Here is a 20,412-nt window from a genome sequence, read left to right on the forward strand (position 1 = left end):
CAAATCCACGTAGAAACGAGGAAACTTCGAGATAATCTACTGTTATATCTTGATGCAGTAAAAATGAATCGAAAATATGGGAGTGGATACTCTTGTTATTGAATAACCTCATAGAGTCATAGTTCCGATTTCCGAACTTGTATTTTTTTCTCTCGCTCGGATTTTCTGTTTTTCGTTTTCCATAGCTTTCCGAGAAGCCTAAAATTGGATTCCTATCGAGAAAAACAACGTAGATCTGTTTCAAAATTTCCAGCTAGCTTCGAAATCTTTCTCTCCTCCTTGATTTCCTGTAAATTTCTTCTGCTGCCAGGTTTGTAAACAGCAGTTGCTGGAAAGTACTATTTGCGGTGAAGCATCATGTCAAGTATTACTGTTTGTGCTCGCTTCAGGCCTTTAACTTCAAAAGAGAAGCTAAATGGCGATGCTGATTCTGTCTGCATTCGGTGCATAGACTCCGAAACTTTCGTTTTCAAGGTTTTGATATGTTATATTAAACACCTTATTTTTATCATTCACTTTTATAGCTCTGAAATTAATCACTAAGAAACATGGAGAGTATTATAAATTACGATGGATTGCCTCATTAATTTGAATCAATTTTGATCAGGATGATAAGGATGAAGAATTAACGTTTAGCTTTGATAGAGTATTCTACGAGGAATCCAAGCAAGATGATGTCTATCAATTCCTAGCTCTTCCCATAGTTAGAGGTACAAGTTCAGAAATCTCATTACAAATTTATGTCAGTGCAATGGTAAATTCAAATCTTCAGTAGTTTCAATTTTGTTTGCTTCCTTATAATCGAAACTACAACTTTATCATCAACATTAACTTCGACTGGTGAAATTTGTTAGCCTCTTGTCTTGTTTAATGGAAATATATATATATTTTTAATAAAAATTTCTGAAACGTTTCTTAATCAGAGTTTGGGAAAATGACACTTGCGCTAATTATAGATCTACTCTTTACTTGATATCGTGCTTTGAATTTTATTATGTATTCCCATCAACAAAACAGATTCTGTCAACGCAATTAATGGGACAATTATCACTTATGGCCAGGTGAGATATCATAACGCATCTCTATATACATGATGCCACCATATGTTGGTTTTTCTTCCAAGAAATTCATCTTTTGATGAACTACTACATGATCCCTAGCTGGCACGACACAGTGAACTCTTATAATGGTGTTTCATGTAGAATTTCATGCTGCCTAATCTGGAACTAAACAGAGGACACACTACGCAAAAACTAAGCATTCTCCTTTCTAAATGCTCATTGATTTATTCCGATGTTGTTGAACTTACAGTTCTAGATATGTTTTTCCCATTGAGAGGGGCAGCCACTATTTATTAGTTACATTCAAAAGAACGCATAAGGAGTCAGGAAAGTTCATGAGTTTTTTCTTCCTGTGGTTCTAATGGAGATTTTGATTTTTGGTCAATACTTGCAGACTGGAGCTGGGAAGACATATAGTATGGAGGTGATGGTTATCGCGGTTTAGGTGTCTTAAAATGAACTTATAGAACCTAAAATGCAGCAATTATAAAATGATGATTTTCTGAAGCAGGGACCTGGTATACTTGAATGTGACGAACAGAAGAAAGGACTTCTTCCAAGGGTTGTAAAAGGACTATTTGATTCCTTAAGTCCTTCAGATGAAGAATTGACATTTTCAATCAAGTTGTCAATGGTATATCATGACATTTACAAATTAGCTACCCAATATGATTGATAATTGGTAACTAAGCGGTTATGATGAGTTGTTTTTCTAATTTTGACTATAACTTGTTCAGGTTGAAATTTACATGGAAAAAATAAGGTAAGCATAGCTTTTTTTGGTCAACTCTACAAGTACTTAGGTGTATTCTTTTTAAGTCGGCAAATTTTTTTCTCAGATTTGATCATAAAATTAGTTCTGACGTGAAACGGGATCTAATTTAACAGTCAAACTATGTCTTCTTGTGTAGGGACCTTTTTGATTTATCAAAAGACAATATACAAATTAAGGAGAGTAAATCTCGAGGAATAATTTTACACGGCGTAACAGAGGTTAGATGTTTTTTCTGGGAAACTTTATATCTCATTTCTCTCTAAGTCATTCATTTCGTTCTAAAGTTACATTGTTCTCCAAAATTTATGAAACTTAAATTCTAATAAGCTATTTGTGTCCAAATAAGATATATGTTCTGATATATAATTTGCTAAATTAGTCCTGTCTTCTACGAAGGCTCTGGTAAGAATACAGGATATACTCCTCGACTTATAGAGAAAAGGAGACCTAGGAAAACCACACAACAAGCTATTAAAGAGATTTAAATATTGATGATTTAAATGCAGATATCATTTACGTTGGAACACTATGAATTAGCTGATCCATTATCCATACAACGAACCCTACTAAGCGAGACAAGACTAGTTGGATATAATTTGCTAAATTCCGTTTGGAAACCTGAATCCTACATGTCCTCAGTAAAAGATTTGTCTACATAAGTTTTGAACAAGCATCAAGCAGTTGTGTACGTCAGTAGGTGTGCATACATGGTTTATTTTTTCTTCATGTAGTAGCATTTAAGCATAAGGCGACACCTTGTACGAGTTGATTCATCAGATAGAATAGTTTGAAATTATTTTGTATTCTTCTATGCAATATAAATATTTTCTTCCTAGTTTATACAAGATAATTAGTTTGAGAACAAATAGAAGCTTATTCTTACTCAATATTTCTGTTGATGTTGTATAGAACTTACAGACCCTTTTAATTTCTTCCTTCAGATCACTGTACTGGACCCAGCTGAAGCTTTGCAAAGCCTCTCCGTAAGAAACCAACAACATGTGCATCATTTTTTCTTTTCTAGATGCAGTTTATGTTCGCTTTTCTAATTCTGATCTGAAATATGTAGAGGGGGATAGCTAACCGAGCAGTAGGAGAGACCCGTATCCTGCTTTGACTCCTTTGGTCTTTATGCATTTTTTCTAATACATGATAGATTAGATGTAAGATATCTCTGTTAAGGGAAAATAGAGGTGGAGTCAGAAAAGGCACCCTAAACATATAACTTGCAGAAATGAACTTGGCCAGCAGCAGAAGTCATTGTGTTTATATATTCACAATCCAGCAAGAATTTTTGAGAGAGAAAAGGTATTGATTCTGCAGATATCATTGTGTTTTAGTTTTACTTACAAATCATTCTTAAACACTTAGACTGTGAACAGGATGAGGTCTGGAAAATTAATTCTTGTGGACTTGGCGGGGTCTGAGAAAGTGGAGAAAACAGGTGCTGAAGGAAGAGTTCTAGAAGAAGCTAAAACCATAAACAAGTCGTTGTCTGCTCTTGGGAATGTAATAAATTCTCTTACATGTGGCTTGCAAGGAAAAACAAGCCATATCCCGTATCGTGATTCCAAGCTCACCCGAATGCTTCAGGATGCACTTGTTAGTTTCTTCACCACTCTAATCTGTCAAAATCATACCAATTATTCAGCAAATCAGTGTTCCTCATAAGGTATTTCTTACAAAGGGAGGAACCGCTAGGACTGCATTACTCTGTTGTTGCTCCCCCAGTGCTTCTAATGTATCAGAGTCTCTGTCCACTCTCCGTTTCGGTGCAAGGTATGTAATTCATGCATGCATAATTTGAAGGCTGGTGTCCTGGCTATTTTTCTTTAATGATTTCTTAACTAAAATACAGAGTAAATTCATTAGATTAACTTAGGTGGTAAAAAGAATTAAAAAATTGCCCATGAGGCCATGAATGAATAGACTCTCGATTTTACTGAGATTAAATACAGTAAATGGTATAACATTTTGAGTTTATTTTTTTTTTCTAGTGAATTACAATTAAAGGTTAATTTTCAAGTAAGGGAGAATACGGATCCGTTCTAACGATGACCCTTGATCCATTTTGGGATGTGGTGCTGGGTGGGAGCAGGGCGAAACACATAAAGTCCTCACCTCGAGTTCATTGCATTGAAGAAAAGAGCAACACAGGCTCCACTGCTTCTTCTCCACCGGGTGATGAGTTTTCTTCAAGAATTATGAACGAGGTTAGAATATTTTCATGCAGTTTTCTTTTGTTTATACGTCTTTGTTATTAGGATTGATAATAAGAATTCTGTTGATACAGTTGGGGAAACGATTGAACGTGGAAGATGTGAAGTTATTGGAGGAATTGTTCATTCAAGAGGGCATTCTTTATGATCTACAATCAGTTGAAGAAGATCAAGAAATAGAAAATCTTAATTTTCAGACTATATCCTTACTACAAGAAGCCTTGGAGAAGCTCACATCTGTCATTGATGAAGTAAGAGTACGATAAAAATGTGCTACAATCTTTCTCCTTCTCACGTTTTGAAGTCTTAATTGGACAAGTGTTTATTCAATTATTCAACAGATCTTTTGTGATAGACAGTGGATGTGATAATAAGATAACAGGTAGTAGAGCACCTTCAATCTCTAGTCTCAATTTGAATCCCATGCTGTCTGGTGGAGGTCGATGGTGATGATCCGAATAACAATAATAACACAATAGTAAGAAATGATTGGCCTAAAGATACATATAGAACTCAATGATATATGTAATATGCGGGTTCCAATAATAAATATAGAAAAGGGCATTTTTAGCGACAGTCGAGCCCTTTTAAGTAATGAGAGATAATTACTTCTATGATACTAATATTTGGATAATATTAGTTCTACATCTAGAATTTAAGAAACATCAATAACTCTTGTGAAAAGGTTAAAAGTGTTATCGTCTATTCCTTCATACTCTTGGAAGTGAAGTCATTTTCAACATTTTCACAAAAGTTATCGGTTATTTAATTCCTCGTAACATTTATCCAGTTAAGAATAAATGATCCAAAATTCTTATTTTATTGTTTGCACATACAATTTTGCAGCTTAAAAGGGAGAACAGCATTCTCAAGGCAAAAGTTGATGCCTCTGTGGAGTTTTCCTTCTGCAAGGAAGATAAGAAAAGATTGATTCATAATACGATTTTTGGTGGGGTTATCTTTGTTTCTCTTTGGGGTCTATTGGTGTGGGTTATTTGAGTGTTCTGTGTATTTGGTTAGGATAGTCTGTAGTCGGTGATCTTTAGGTGCTGGCTGTGCGAGCTCTTGCCATATTTCGTGGTGTGTTGCCTTTTGTTTTCTCTACTTAAGCATCCTTCTCTATTTCTAGTACTCATTAAAGAAACAAAAGTGATGGTGGGAATCCTGAGTTTCTTCTCAGGTCTTAGCTGACTGGGTCGCAGTTCTTCAATACCATGGAATAGCTCTTCATCCAACATGCCTTGTCTGCTTCTTTAACTAGTAGCTAGCAGCAAAATTATTATCGTGGTCTATGACTATAAGGATGGCTTCATTTTAGCACAATCAATTTTATAGTTCAGCTTTTGTATAGCGCTGTTGCAGTATGATATGACTATGATCTACCATACTGATACACCTATCCAAAAGGTGGGTAGGATTGGCATAATTTTAGGGCGATATATACACACTGAGATGCAGGAGTTTATAATTATTGTTGGACTGCTGCGTTCTAATGGTAGTAATACAACGGGACGGGTCTGTTATATCACAAGAAAAATATTTCACACTCTGCAATCTGCACATATGTTATGAGTAAACTTATTAGAAATGTCAATCTGTTCTAATGGTACGTGGTAATATTAAGCACCCTAAGGTAGCTAGGGGTGTCAAAAATTCCCAGGAGGCGGGGATCCCCGCGGGGACCGCCCCGAATGGGGCCCCGATGGTGGGGAATTTTCTCCGTGGGGATGGGGATGGGGAGCGAAATTCCCCCGAGATAGGCGTGGGGACCCGAGCGGGGATCCCCGCCCCATCCCCGATAATTCTCCGAATGTTTGAAATTTCTTAAATAACCTTACTTTATTTCTAACATAGGGGTTTTTTAGTAATTTCACCAATTAAAAAACTCTAACCCTATTATTCAGTCTTCCCTACTCACTGTGTTGTTTGTTGTGCCATCTACTCTCTATTCCTAATCCCAACTCTCTTCCATCTCCACTTTGTTCAAACTCCAAAATTCTCACAGCACCATACGCTATTCTCTCTCACAGCCCCAACTCTCTCAAGTTTCCACTTGATATTAAAGACTATATCTTATTGTTTTTTTTAGAATGGAAATTGTATTTTAAGATTTTATTTTATGGACTATAATTTACTATGTTGTATTTGTGGACTTATAATCTTGGATAAGATATGTTTGTGTGTTTGTAATAGTATTTTCTAGTTTGTTTTTTATTTTTTTGATATTTTTTACTATAATTTTTATATGAATGTTAAACATAAGGGGATGGGGAATGGGACCCCGTGGGGAATACGGGGAACGCGGGGAATGGGGATGGGGACAATTATCCCCCCACGGCGGGGATCGGGGCGGGGATGGGGATTAATTCTGGGGGCGGGGATGGTGGAGAGACAGAGACAGAAAGACTGAGATTGAGAGACAGAGACTGAAAGACAGGGATTGAAACAAATCTTAGTATTCTGTTTGGTGCAAAATGGGAGACAGGAATTGAAACAAGAATGAAACTCTAATTTAATTTGCACAAAGGGTAAAATTGGAATTAATTAATTGAAATGAAAGTATTTAAGGTATAAAATGTTATTAAAGTTTCAGTCTCCATCTCTAAAAATTTCAGTCCCCTGTGTCCCTACTTTTTGGAAGTATTGAAATACTGAAATTTTGGAGACAGAGACAGAAATTTTAGTACCAGTCTCTGAACTAACAAACACAATACTGAGTCTTAGTCTCTCAGTCTCTGTCTCAGTACCTGAAAACAAACGCTAAAATGCTGGAGCAAGTACAATAGTAGAGTTTCTTCTGGGCTGGTACAATAGTAAGGTTTGTTTTGTTTTGAGTCACAATAGTAAGCTATGTTTGATGCTCCTATACGGCGCCCAATTCTAATTCTCAGAGCCTAAATCCCAATATATTAATAGTCTATGTCCAATAAGCTCAGAAGGCCCAAACAATTGCTGTTGGGCTTTGTGTTTCACTGATAATTGCAGTTCTCAAAGACGGTGGTCGGTAGAGGAGGCCGGAAGGTGAAGGGGGAAAGCATGGCGACGGCGGCGGTGGAGGAGCAAGAGCTGGATCCATCGCTGCCGGCTTGCGTGAACCTGATTTCAGCGATTCTGGCGATGGAGCCTTCCGATTTGGTGATCTCACATGCCAGGTCCCTTCTTCCTTCCTTCAATACTATCATTCACTGTGTTACGTTACGTGAATTAAATGTTGAAGTTGAACTTGAAAATTTGCATTTCAGGGCGTGTGGTGGAGGCTCAATTACAGAGTCAGTTCAGAAGTTCATCTGGGACCATTGCCTTTCCACTCCTGTAATTTCTCCACTCTCGTTCATATTCGTATCATATCATGTTATTGCTTTGAAACGTGAATTTTTAGCCAAATACAGGGTGATTTTTATGCTCCTTACTTGAAGATTTTTCTCAAGAAACTTATAAGTGAAGTTGAGTTTGATCATGGCTATGTTTTGGACTACTTGTACGAGCTCTATGCTCAGTACATGACATCTTTCAAGGTTTATTACACTCACAGAACCTTTTTAGTTGGATATGATTTGTTATAGGTTTGAGAATTTCCTTTCATTATCTTTTTTGATAGGATGACAGTTTTGGCAAAAGAGATACAAGAGTCTGCAAAAGAATTTCGTATATTTTTCCTGATGGTAAGTCATAATTAAGGTCATGTTTCTCCATGGATTCTTATATGATGTTATTTAATTCAGCTTATATTTGTTTGGCTACTGGTATCTATCTATAGGTTGTTCTGAACTACAAAGCAAGCAGCACTCAAGAGCGTTGGTGTTTACCTTACAGTGTTCTCTTAATATGCTTGAAGGTGATACAGGGTAAGCTCATAGTTGTGGTAAAAGACCTTTGATATCAATTGCAACATTTCATGGATCGTCATGGTCTGTTTATATAACTGCCATTAACTTTGTAAAGTTTGGTGCTGGTTTGGTTGTGCAGGTGTTCTATATGGCCATCAAGTCTGTTTCTATCCGAGTTAATACTTTCTCATCCAAAGTTGTTTTCTAATAAATCTTGCTTTGAGGTCAGTTATATTATATATATACTACGATTTTGTTTAATTTAGAAACAATTTGATGTTTTCTGATCATGTATAGTCCTTTGCATTGTTGGAATTTTCACCTTCTGTTTATAAATTTTGATAATTTCATTTCTTTCCTTAAGGATATAGGCTTTCAAATGTTATCATTGTCTTGCACTTTGAAACAGATTGGCTCAGGAGTTGGCTTAGTTGGATTATGTCTTGCACATGTGAAAGCTTCCAAGGTATACCAAAAACCAATCTTTAATTGATGACTCATCCATGAATATTGAATACAAATGCTTGCATTTTTGCTTTTCGAACAATGTTTTCTTTCATTCTTAACAAAGTTTAATTTTAACAAGCAATATGTGATAGATTTTTACATTGGTAATCTTAGGTTGTGATTTACCAGTCAAATTTATTCAACATAAGACATGTTTTTGGTCAACAGGTGATATTAAGTGACGGGGACTTATCAACTCTAGCGAATATGAAGTTTAATTTGGAGTTGAACCACCTCAATATCGAAACTGACATGCCACAAGGAAGTGAAGATCCAAGCATGGTAAGTCTGAATCTGCATGGACTCTTTCGGATTCTGATTTTATACATATATATGCAATCCTGACACCATTCATCTCTCAGTATTCTATAGACCATTAATATGTGCTTCAACTTATTACCTTATCTCCTTATTCATGTTTTTAGTGGCTTCAAGTGTGTAGTTCCAAATTAAGACCATGAATATGAGATTAGTCTTTAAATCATCTTTCAAAATTTGTTTGTTCTTCTGTCACATTTAGTGTGCTTTAATAAAAGTTAGTTCACACTATCTGGTGTAGACGGATATTCACTCTTTAATGGGGTGTGCGTTTACTTATATAGATAAGGTAAATGATAATCTTTATTATGTGTCAAGCTTCGGTGGTTGAATGATCTTCATCGATTCATGAATCTCAGGTAAAATGTATGCATCTGCCATGGGAATCTACATCAGAGAGTCAACTCCAGGATATTGTGCCAGATGTTGTGTGAGAGTTGAACTTTAAATTTTTATTTACCCTCATGAAATGAAGTTTATTTCCTATACTACACCTTATAATTTCGTTATACTCATAAGCAATTCTTATTATGATATTATTTCAGCTTGGGTGCAGATGTGATATATGATCCTGTTTGCCTTCCACATCTTGTTCGAGTACTAGCCATTCTTCTGAATAGAACGAAATCAGATTCTTGCAAACCTGAAAATGGAGATGCTTGTGATGAATCCGTTGGTAGATGCAAAGTAGTCTATAATGGGGTTGCTGATGGCAAGTCAAAGGAAGCACCAGTGGCCTACATTGCATATGTTATCCGGAATATTGAGACATTCGATTATTTTCTTTCGCTGGCGAAGCAGGCTAACCTTAATATTATGGACCTATCAGATTCGCTGAAACCTCTAAATCTCCTCCGGTACATGCAGTCATTCAATCAAAGTCATGTAAAACTGTTGTCTATCACTTGCAGCAACAGAATCATGGGAGCATAAGGTGATCTTCACGTGTAATTTTCCCCCCCTGGTGCTTGGAAGATCATAATACAAGCTGAAGAGATGGGGGCATATAAATATAAGCTTAGGTGTAATATTTAGTCAGATGATTTCTAAGGAAATGAATTAATTGTTTTTTATTTTTGTTTTCTCTTGGTGTTTTTGTAGGTGTGAGATAGATATGAATCTAGACTCTATATTGTAGGCTGGTCCCTTCGCTCTTATTATTTTTATTGTAAATGATGTTTTTATTTTTCACAATATTCGCGAGTCCAACAGGCCAATGACTTCATTTAAAGGTCTGTTGTCGTTGGCAAATAATTGTTGCAAACATAAGATAAGTTTTGAATTCTCTAATACTTGCCTTAGTATACAAAAAAAGCTAACAACTTGAATAACCCAAATTTGTTATCATGGTATGTATTTATAAAACGAGTAATTTAGATATAATATAATTTGAAAGGTGAATAGAGGCAAAATTTGTATTTATTTTCTTTTTTTTTTTACTCCTGTAGTTGTCCAGAGGTTTTTAATAAATAAGTATTATTTAAATTTTTTTATTTTAAAATTATTTTTTTAAATAAAAAACCCAACACACTAAGATAGAGTATCAAACTATTAATAGAAAAATACTAGACATATAAAATAAACTAATTTCTAATTATTTTTAGCAATGCCAACAACAACTCAAAAAGTAAAATATCACTCAGCTCTTTGTAACATTCCTAATCGACCTGTTGACTACTTATACAACACCTGTTTTTTATTCCTGAAGATTTCGTCATTTCTTTCCAACTAAGTGATCCAAAAGATAACAATAAAACAAAACTCACCAACATCACGAACCACGTAAATTTACGGTCATTCAATTTTATATCCACCAGTTCTATATCATGTATACATGTCTTAAAGTCTTCTGCTGTTGTTGTTAACACACTAGCGTCTTTCCTTTCTTCTATCCAACTACACAACCTCATTAAATTCACCCGTGTAGCAAAGAAGAACTTGACATATTCCCGATTAAAAACTCAACTCTTTCCACACAGCAAGCTTCTCCTCCCTTGTATGCGCACCATACACCAAGCAAACCGCACAATGAAAATTATTGTTTGTCAATTCCCCTTCTATACAGAACTATCTTTCCCATTTGTAACAATTACTCAACCTAAAAATCATATCATCCCACATTATTAATAAACCTCCGAAAACACCTTCCGATCCCACAAATTCTCAACCCACCACATCGTTACCCCAAAATTGCACTACACCAAACTTAGTAAATACCTCCTTCTTTATCTTTATCAATCCTAACATATTCACATTATTTTTACACTTAAATTTTTTACCATTCTTCACTTTTCAACACCCCATAAACCCCTCACATTTTACAAACTAAAATCATTTAAAAACTTTATTACACATCTTATTCCGGTTTTTGGGCGGCTCCTTCTTGCTTTCTCTTTCTATTTTGTTTGCCTTCTTTTTTGTGTCAATACTTCATTCTGAGTTTGGAGAATAGCCATAATGTCCTCATCCTCGTTATATAAAGCAACTCCTGATTCAACCGCTAGATCCCAAGCAGTCCTATTTTCAGCCATATCTTTATCTCTTCCGTGCGCATCTTGATTAGTTTCACCATCTGCCTGCTCTGAGTCTCCCGAATCTTCCAAGTTCCTTATTGTCTCTTCATTCTGCAACCCAGTTTCTTCCACCACTGTATTCTCATACTCTAAATCTGAATCTGAATCATGCACTGCATCACCCCTCATCAAATATATGCCAACATGTTGCCTACCACTCCCATCCAAACTAGCGTGGCTAGCATGGATCTCATTAACTGCACTTGGTGGAATATTTTTCTCCATTGTGCTGTTCGGACAATTCTCCGCACCTCTGTTAATCACCTTCCCGGCTTGATTCTGCTCGTCGGGTGCATCAAGGGCTTCACGTTCGTCCCTGCCCTCCATACCATCAAGCTTAATACACGGACATTATCACCTCCGCCACTAGCAACTAACTTCACCGCTGCTTTCAGATCCGCCTTGACAGCGCTGTTCACCGTGGCATTCGCCCCTTCGCGAACTCCATGACCAATCACGCCCCTCTTTTCACCATCACAGCAGCCAGCAAGGAGGCTCTTTGACAACGCACAATGACGTACTCTTTGTCGCATTACACAGTCACTTTACCACCCCACTAACATATTGGTCCTTATATGCTTCAACCCACTTAGCCCCAACTGAACTTTTATTCAACACTAACCCAACCCATTTTTTTCCTTTATCCCTATATTCCCAAGTCTCCGTTCATTTAGAGATTGCTTCTTTATTGATTGTTTGAGATTTAATAGATTCCGCACTCACCATAACTGTTGGATACACCAAAGAATTATGAGTTCGCATTTTCAAAAAATCTTCATGCCACTCGTCTAAATCCTCAACGGCAATTACCTTTCTATCATTGTCATATCTATCTCCCGTAGCCCCTGTGGCATTATTACCGCTATATCTCATCTTAACTCCAGGTTCTCTCTGAGCTTCTAGTTCTTCACTTTCGTGGTGTTCTACGACAACTCTCACTTTCTCATTCACCTCAGTATCATGGTATTTTTCACCAATAGACTCCCTAGTATCTTTGTCGTGCCTAGTGATTTTTTCGGACATTAATCCTCCTCTTATACTTAACCTCACTCACAAAGACCTCTTTACTCTTTAATCGTATTCCATTCATCTCTTTGATGGCCTTTAATGCCCCTCCTTCTGTAGTATACCTAATGAAAGCAAACAGATGGATCCGGTTAGGACTGGAAGTGAGCTAAGCTGAGTCGAGTTAGACTAAGCTCAAGCTCGTCTCACGAAAATTAAGCTTGACTCACGGCTCGACTCATTAACAATAGAGCCTATTTCGTAATCTCAAACTTGGCTCAACAAAAGCTCACGAGTTGGCTCGAGCTCAAGAGTTGGCTCAAATAATAGGAACAAAATCTATAATTCTATATCAATAAATTATAACTTATATATATTAAAAAATACTAAAAGAATAAATTTAATATATGGTCTATCTATCAACTATAAATTTTTTATTTATGTCCTATATCAAAATTTTATATAAAAAATGACTATAAAATTTTGAACAATTAAGAACATTAATATATATATGCATTTAATCTATACTTTTAATATTATATATAATCGAGCCCGCTTACGAACTAATGAGCTGAGCTTATCCAAGTTCAAGCTCGGCTTACTAGCTCACGAGTTCAGCTTATCAAGCTATTAATGAATCGAGCTCGACTTGATTCATGAGCTGGTTTGACTCACTCTAGATCTGGTCATACCTCTTCTTACTACGAAATAGATGTCATTTATTCTTCTTGTCTATTTGAATATATGAAACAATTTATTCTTATTTATAAAAATTGCGAATGATTTACTCTCCTACCAGAGACACACTTTTCAGTTCCAAATCCGTGAATCTTTCTTAATATGGGTTACCTAACTTTATCCTACTTTACATTAGACATATATAGATGATGGAGTACAAAGAGTACGTACTCTCATACTATGAAATAAGAGTCTTAAAAAAAGCTAGATAATCTCGCAAAATAAAAAATAAGAATATTATCTCCCAGTAAAAAGATTCTTAGAAAAAAAAAAGAAGTAATTAATCAACATTTGAGACTGTTGTAACACTAGAACAACAATTGCTGCCATGATCTTGTAGAATAATATAATTTTGCTAAACTGTTCAAAGAAAATTAGCATTTTGAAAATTACCTCTATTTCAAAGAAAAGAAGAAGATGTATATTATATGGTATCATTTATATGGTATCAATTTAGATTTATTTTTTAATTAAATTGAAGAAAATCTCATTTCTAAATTGTTCAAGTTGTGATATTATAATGGTTTGATGAACCAGAAGGGATTAAGAAAGAGAGAAAAATGAGTTTTTCTTATTGTTAAAAAGAATGAAAAATTCTCTAAAAAATATTTGTTGAATTATTACACTTTATATATTATGTACTTTTTATGTACTCTCACTACAAAATAATTATAATAATAAACCTATTATTGATAAAAAAATAATCTAGGCAACATAAATATTATTGTGATTTGATTAAATTGGTTTATATCCTATCTATATTTTAAATTTTACAAAGTTTCTTTTGATTTAAAATTCGATTACTATATAATTCAGTTTAAAAAATAATAATTACAATTTTTAAATTATAAAATTTAAAATTTGAATAAAATAAATAAATTTAAACTAATCAGATTACATTAGTTTGAATTTGGATTAGATTAAAAAATAAATTCAAATCGATAGGACACAAATTAGAATAAAATTGAATTAGATTAAAAAATTAAAAATCAAATTAATACAATTCGAATTATAAAAAATTATATCAATTTTACCTTTTAAAATAATTCAAATTGTATTACAAATTCCTTTTCTTTATTTTTGACTTTATCTCATTGACAATAAAAGAATCATGTTTATACATATTTAATATTTTTTCCCAAATCTCATCTAAGATACGTATAAATATATATCGATAAATGATATGAAAAAATGTAAATAATTTTAAAAATACATGTATTAATAAATAATAATTTTTTTATTTATTTATACAAAATTTCAGAAGGAACTCTAATACAGGATAAAAGAGTGCATAGAAGAAGAGAAAAAAAATAAATAATAATGTCAGTTCTTTATTTTTCTAATGGGTGTCACAATAAGATGTCTGTATCAAACATATAGTATAAATCTCTGTGTGAATATAACTATATTTATAGCAATTAAAGAAGTCAGGTAACAAAACTTTGGCTGTTATACTAAAATAACAAAAGCAGTGTGCGTAACGCACACAAAGGACACTTTACATTTGCATGCAACAATGCAACAAATTCCACCGCCACGGTTTCCAGTACGATAATATTGGCAGGGTTGTTATTTGTTACGCTACCCCAACACCTAAGCCAATTGGAGTACGTCGTCATATCTTCTTCACTCGTGCTTATCGACTCAAATTTATGCCAGTGTTCTTAATTATTCTGCATTAAGAAGATAAATAACTTCGAAATTCGGAAGAAGCATCAGATCAGAGATGGTGGGAAGTGAAATAGTGGAGGTGATTCACTCATGGTCTGCACCAAGATCCTTAAGTACTAGTACCATGTATTCTTTTGCTCAGGTACCTTTTTCATTGTTGCATGCAAACTCATTGTTATTATTAGTTAGTAATAATGGTTCATTTTAGTGATCATTTTTGGTGTTGAAGATTATCCTAACTACATACTATTCTGAGTTTTGATTTATAAAATGGTGTGTAGAGGGATGACATAGAAGTTCTTGATGAGCCTCTCTATGCAAATTTCCTTCGAGTTACTGGTCTTGATAGACCTTACAGGAAAGAGCTACTCTCCAAAATGGTATCTATGTCTCTCTTATTTAAATTCTTGCATCATCATCATAATCATCATTATTAGGTCTGTTGGTTCCTATAATTTAACCAAAGTTTTACCAAAGATCTAATTAGGTTTTTAATAATGAATACTTTCGATTCAGTTAATTCTAATATTTTTTATACCAGAAAGGACTTAATTATAAAATTAAAAACAGGGTAGGAACTTAATTGAAATAAAAAAAGTATAGAAATCTAATTACAAATTTAATAAAATTATAAAGACCAATAAAATAATTAAACCTACTTATTATTATTATTATTATTATTATTATTATTATTATTATTATTATTATTATCTCTCTCTGCATGTTCCATGTTGAAATTTGTGTTTCAATTGTAACAGGAATCTGATGGAAATAAGGTGGTTAATGATATAATTTTTGGTCCAGGAAGGAAGAAGTATAGATATTGTAAGGTAAGTACTATACTACTATTATCTTATCTGTAATGATATGTGAAATTCCTCTTTTGTTCTTCAATTGAATCATAAAAGAACTTGTTTACTTCACTTAATTTCACTGTTTTCAGCACATAGCAAAGCAAAGGGTACAAGGTTTGACAAATGATCTTATGAAGAAAGGGAAACACTTCATTCTGATCAGAAATCCTCTTGACATTTTGGTAACAACACTTCATTATTCAATATCACAACATTATTATGAATAAACAAAATACTCTTTCTTGTTTTTTGTAATTTGTCACATGTTTATGCAGCCATCATTTGGCAAGGTTGTGGCTCCATCTTTCTTTGAGTTGGGATTGGCAGAGCTTGTGTGTATATACAACGAGCTTCGCGAGCTTGGCCAGTCGCCGCCGGTTATTGATGCTGCAGACCTTCAACAAAATCCAGAGGTATCTCTCTAGCTATGACTCTATCTATACTTCAACAATTCTAGACCATTGATTTTATAATATTAATAGCAGAATCAATGGTCATGGCCTTGTTTAATTTGTAGGCTACTCTGCGAGGTCTTTGTGATGATTTGGAGATCCCTTTTCAACCTACCATGCTCAGGTATATATGCATGATTGCATGCTAGGATTTGTCATTTTTTCAGACATGTTGTTAGTGTATTCATTAATTTATCTTCTGGTGTATTATATATATTCAAATACAAGAATTTTTATTTGCAACAATCATTTTTGCATGCATGAAAAGTTGAAAAATTTACAAAATTTTGCAGTTGGGAAGCAGGTCCAAAATCAATAGATGGCTTATGGGCACCTTGGTGGTATGAATCTATTCATAAATCTACTGGTTTTAACCAAGCAAAAAGGTATCCTCAGGTAATGTTATGTTTCTGTTTTTTATGTTCAATTTCATGTTCTGTTGAGTCTAGGCCACTGATTGATTATGTTCAAATTCAATTTTATTGCTCTCTTTTTAGACATTTCCATTTTCTCTGTATGATTTGTTGGAGCAAAGTCTACCGTTGTACAATATGCTTCGACGCCATGTGAAGAAGAAGCAATCATCACTTCTAAGCCCTCCTTTACCACTTCCTGACCTTCCTGTTCCTACAAATGAGAAAATTCTTGTTTGGGTTGGTGATGAGATTGTGCCGCGTGATAGCGCAAAGGTACTTAATAACTTTTTGAATGGAATTAACATTTGTATTCATGTGGTTGATTCACACATTGGCAGGGTGATAGAAATTTTTACCTTATGATCTATCAGGTATCTGTGTTTGATTCGGTTGTCCAAGGTGGCGACTCGGTTTGGGAGGGTCTTAGAGTGTATAATGGCAAAATATTCAAGCTTGAAGAACATCTAGACAGGTATTAATGTAACAAAATTTTTAAATCATGTATTCTATACTTTCAATTTACTGTTTTATCTTATATAAAACACTTAGAAGTTAATGTTGATTATTTGTTGCTTTAAATTAGGATGTTTGATTCAGCAAAAGCTTTGGCTTTTGAAAATGTTCCAACTAGAGATGAGGTGTGTTTGATTTCAATTTAGCACCCCTGACTAGCATACATAACTGGAAATACATGGCGACTAATGAGCATGGTTCCAAAATTTACAGATTAAGGATGCAATTTTCAAAACCTTGATTAGGAATGGCATGTTTGACAATTCACACATTAGACTATCTCTAACAAGAGGGAAGAAGGTTTGTTTTACTCTCTAATCTCTATTTAAAGTGACATGACAGTGAAAGAATATTGATTTGCTTTTCTGTGTAGGTCACTTCAGGGATGAGTCCAGCATTCAATCTATATGGATGCACATTAATTGGTAATTTCATCCTATAACTAAAAATGATTAGGGAATTTCGCACACTGTTGATGTATTAAATAATCATACAGTTAACCAATCCAAAACATAGTTGAAGCTTCCGTTGAAATAAGCTTTTGAAACATGCATTAAATATATTATAGGATTACATAATTTTTTTACAAACTTTATAGTCGGATGAGAGTCGTCACGTGCAGTTAACTTCATGTGAATTTGATAGTTGAGAGTCGTTAGATGATTTGACAGATATGACTAAATTGTCATTTACGACTCTCAACTATTAATTTCACATGAAGACAAATGTACGTGAGTTTTCACCTAAGTTAAGGGTTAAGGTAGAAACTCACGTGTATATAACTTCATGTGAAGTTAATAATTGAGTGTTGTTAGATGATTTAACAGATTTAACTAAATTGTCATTTACGGCTCTCAACTATCAACTTCACATGAAGACAACTGTACTTGAGTTTTTACCATAAGTTATCTAAAGTTTAATTCAAACATGATACTTTATATTCAAATAAGATGTTAGAGGAGTTATTTCATGTGTTAAATACGTGTATAATTAGATTTATTATGGGAGAATATATGCAGTGCTGGCTGAATGGAAGCCCCCAGTATATGATAATACACGTGGTATCGTTCTTGTAACTGCTTCAACCCGCCGTAATTCACCTAATGTATGTTCCTTGATTTGCATGCTCCTTTATTATATAACAGACTCTGTTCTCTAAATCATTATTCTTTTCTCTGTTTTCCTAACCACCAGAGTTTGGATTCAAAGATTCATCACAATAACCTCCTCAATAATATACTTGCAAAGGTAATGTATTATATTGTATTGTATTTTAATTTTCTGTTTTTTCTGGTGGATTCAAATTATATTATTATGATGATATATTGGCGCAGATTGAAGGCAATAACGCAAAAGTAGATGATGCAATTATGCTAGACAAAGATGGTTATGTATCTGAAACCAATGCAACTAACATTGTATGTCATCATCCTCCTATATATCCTATGTGCACCTTTTCAATTATTTGGAACACTTGAACTCATTTGTGTTGTTTTTCTTTTTTTTTTTTTTTCTATGGTGCAGTTCATAGTAAAGAAGGGACGCGTTAGCACTCCTCATGCCGATTATTGTCTTCCTGGGATTACTCGCGCTACGGTATAGTATAACATAAGGTGAAAACTTACGTGTAGTTGTCTTCACGTGAAGTTGGTAACTAAGTGTCCTTAGATGATTTGACATGTTTGACTAAATTGTCATCTAATGACTCTTAATTATCAACTTCACCTAAACTGTACAGGAGTTTTTACCATAACATAATATCTTTCTATTGTCTTCGTATAAAGTTAATAATTAAAAACTGTTAAATTATAGTCTAATCAAACCTGTCAAAATATCTAACGGTCATGTATGCGAGTCTTCACCATGAAAAAATATTAAACAGTTTAGTCAAATATATCTTCGTCTTAATAGTTAGTTACTATTTGGTTATATATGTAGATAATGGATCTGGTGGTGAAGGAGGACTTAATCTTAGAGGAGCGAAGAATTAGCTTATCAGAAGTGCACACTGCAGACGAGGTTCGTTTTGATTTGACTCGATTCGATTCAGTTCGATTCGGTTCACGTATCAAGTATCTTTTTCTCTAATTAATATGAGACGTTACTAACAAATATTGATGTTCAAATAACCCTGCAGATGTGGACATCAGGAACCATGGGAGAACTAAGCCCAGTAAGTGTCTTATTATGAATGTGATATTCATTCAAAATTTAACTAACTAAGTTGGGTTTGAATCTAAGTGCGCATAATTATTGAATAAATGATGTAGGTGGTGAAAGTTGATGGACGCAGAATTGGTGATGGAGAAATAGGGCCTGTCACTAAAAGATTGCAAGATGCTTATAAAAATTTGACACAACAATCAGGTGTTCCTATACCAACTTACCTTGCAAATTGAACCAAGGTATGAATATTAATAGTATATAGTAACTTGTTTTATTTGTGATGTTGTTAACAATAGTCTTATTTATTATCCACCGTGTATTGCAGCTGCAACAAATTGGTGGGAATTCAAACTTCTACTACTTAGGTTCGGTTTTTTGTTAGTTTCATTTGAAGGCTCATTTTTGTTTTGTTTTGTTTTTTTTTTTTATGTGAAATAGATGATATATTTTAACATTGTGATTTTGAATATTTTTTAAAACTGTGGAAGATACAGAAATTATTGGATCTGATTTTTATACCTCAAAATTTTTAATTCTTTTTTAAGTAGAAATCAAAAAGTCTAATTTCAAAAATCGGAAGATCTGATTTTTGTATTCTAGAACTCTCAAAAATTGGAGAATTCAATTTTTGTATCCAAAAAAAATAGTACCACATTTGAGATTAGCAATTTCATAATTCAAAAAAATTATTATCAATTCAACATACAAAACAAAAAATGCCTCATTTGAACCAACTCATAATTCATAAATAAATATCATTTGCGTATTTCTTCTTTGCTCTTGTTCGGAAAGGTGTTTTTCCTCCTTTGAAATACTCAATCCCGTGGCCCAATAAATGGGTCTCAAAATTTGTTTTTTCATGGGCTTCTTGTTTTTATTTAAATGGTTGTCTTAACAATTACCATGCAAAAATTAAGACGTCAGTTTAAAACTTTAAATGAACTTCCAAGTCCCAAAAAACATAAGATGAGCTTCTCATTCGTTTAGCATTAAAATAAAGAGTATATACCAATTTTGGTCCTCAAAGAATTTCATACTGGACACTTTAGTTTCCAACTAAAATTAATTATTCGATTGGTCTCTAACAATTTATTCCATCAGTCACTTAGGTCTTTTATTCCGTTAACTCTAACGGAAGACAAAATAGTCCCTGACAACTCTAACAGGGGACAAAATAGTCCCTGACAACTCTAACAAGGGACAAAATGATCTCTTACCCCTTTATTCGAAAACGACACTGTTCTTCCCCAGTTTTTATCATATCTTGCATAACCCTAACATTCATACTCTCCTTCTTCACCTTCACAATTTTCTTTT

The 20,412-nt window shown here is 34.0% G+C and overlaps 2 protein-coding genes across 2 annotated transcripts; both read left to right on the forward strand.

Moving 5' to 3' along the window:
* Nucleotides 1-357: 357 nt before the first annotated feature.
* On the forward strand, nucleotides 358-5,054 carry LOC112695495 (kinesin-like protein KIN-1). The gene is made up of 15 exons (XM_025747847.3): nucleotides 358-474; nucleotides 608-710; nucleotides 1,018-1,061; nucleotides 1,456-1,485; nucleotides 1,573-1,695; nucleotides 1,799-1,824; nucleotides 1,973-2,054; nucleotides 2,778-2,819; nucleotides 2,906-2,939; nucleotides 3,069-3,144; nucleotides 3,219-3,438; nucleotides 3,524-3,615; nucleotides 3,935-4,049; nucleotides 4,130-4,306; nucleotides 4,902-5,054. The coding sequence occupies exons 1-15, from the start codon at nucleotides 358-360 to the stop codon at nucleotides 5,052-5,054; spliced, it is 1,434 nt and encodes a 477-aa protein (XP_025603632.1).
* Nucleotides 5,055-6,846: 1,792 nt separating this feature from the next.
* LOC112695496 (branched-chain-amino-acid aminotransferase-like protein 2) lies at nucleotides 6,847-19,605 on the forward strand. The gene is made up of 30 exons (XM_025747848.3): nucleotides 6,847-7,207; nucleotides 7,298-7,367; nucleotides 7,445-7,570; nucleotides 7,654-7,717; nucleotides 7,813-7,900; nucleotides 8,022-8,106; nucleotides 8,292-8,348; nucleotides 8,558-8,671; nucleotides 9,067-9,137; nucleotides 9,253-9,603; nucleotides 14,734-14,836; nucleotides 14,976-15,074; nucleotides 15,453-15,524; nucleotides 15,638-15,730; nucleotides 15,824-15,961; nucleotides 16,066-16,124; nucleotides 16,294-16,396; nucleotides 16,498-16,689; nucleotides 16,788-16,888; nucleotides 17,000-17,054; nucleotides 17,143-17,229; nucleotides 17,303-17,354; nucleotides 17,949-18,034; nucleotides 18,124-18,177; nucleotides 18,264-18,347; nucleotides 18,454-18,525; nucleotides 18,868-18,948; nucleotides 19,067-19,102; nucleotides 19,200-19,334; nucleotides 19,421-19,605. The coding sequence occupies exons 1-29, from the start codon at nucleotides 7,092-7,094 to the stop codon at nucleotides 19,326-19,328; spliced, it is 2,838 nt and encodes a 945-aa protein (XP_025603633.1). The 5' UTR covers nucleotides 6,847-7,091; the 3' UTR covers nucleotides 19,329-19,334; nucleotides 19,421-19,605.
* The last annotated feature ends 807 nt before the right edge of the window (nucleotides 19,606-20,412 follow it).

The sequence above is a fragment of the Arachis hypogaea genome, chromosome 6 (genome assembly GCF_003086295.3).
Source record: "Arachis hypogaea cultivar Tifrunner chromosome 6, arahy.Tifrunner.gnm2.J5K5, whole genome shotgun sequence".
NCBI lineage: Eukaryota > Viridiplantae > Streptophyta > Magnoliopsida > Fabales > Fabaceae > Arachis > Arachis hypogaea.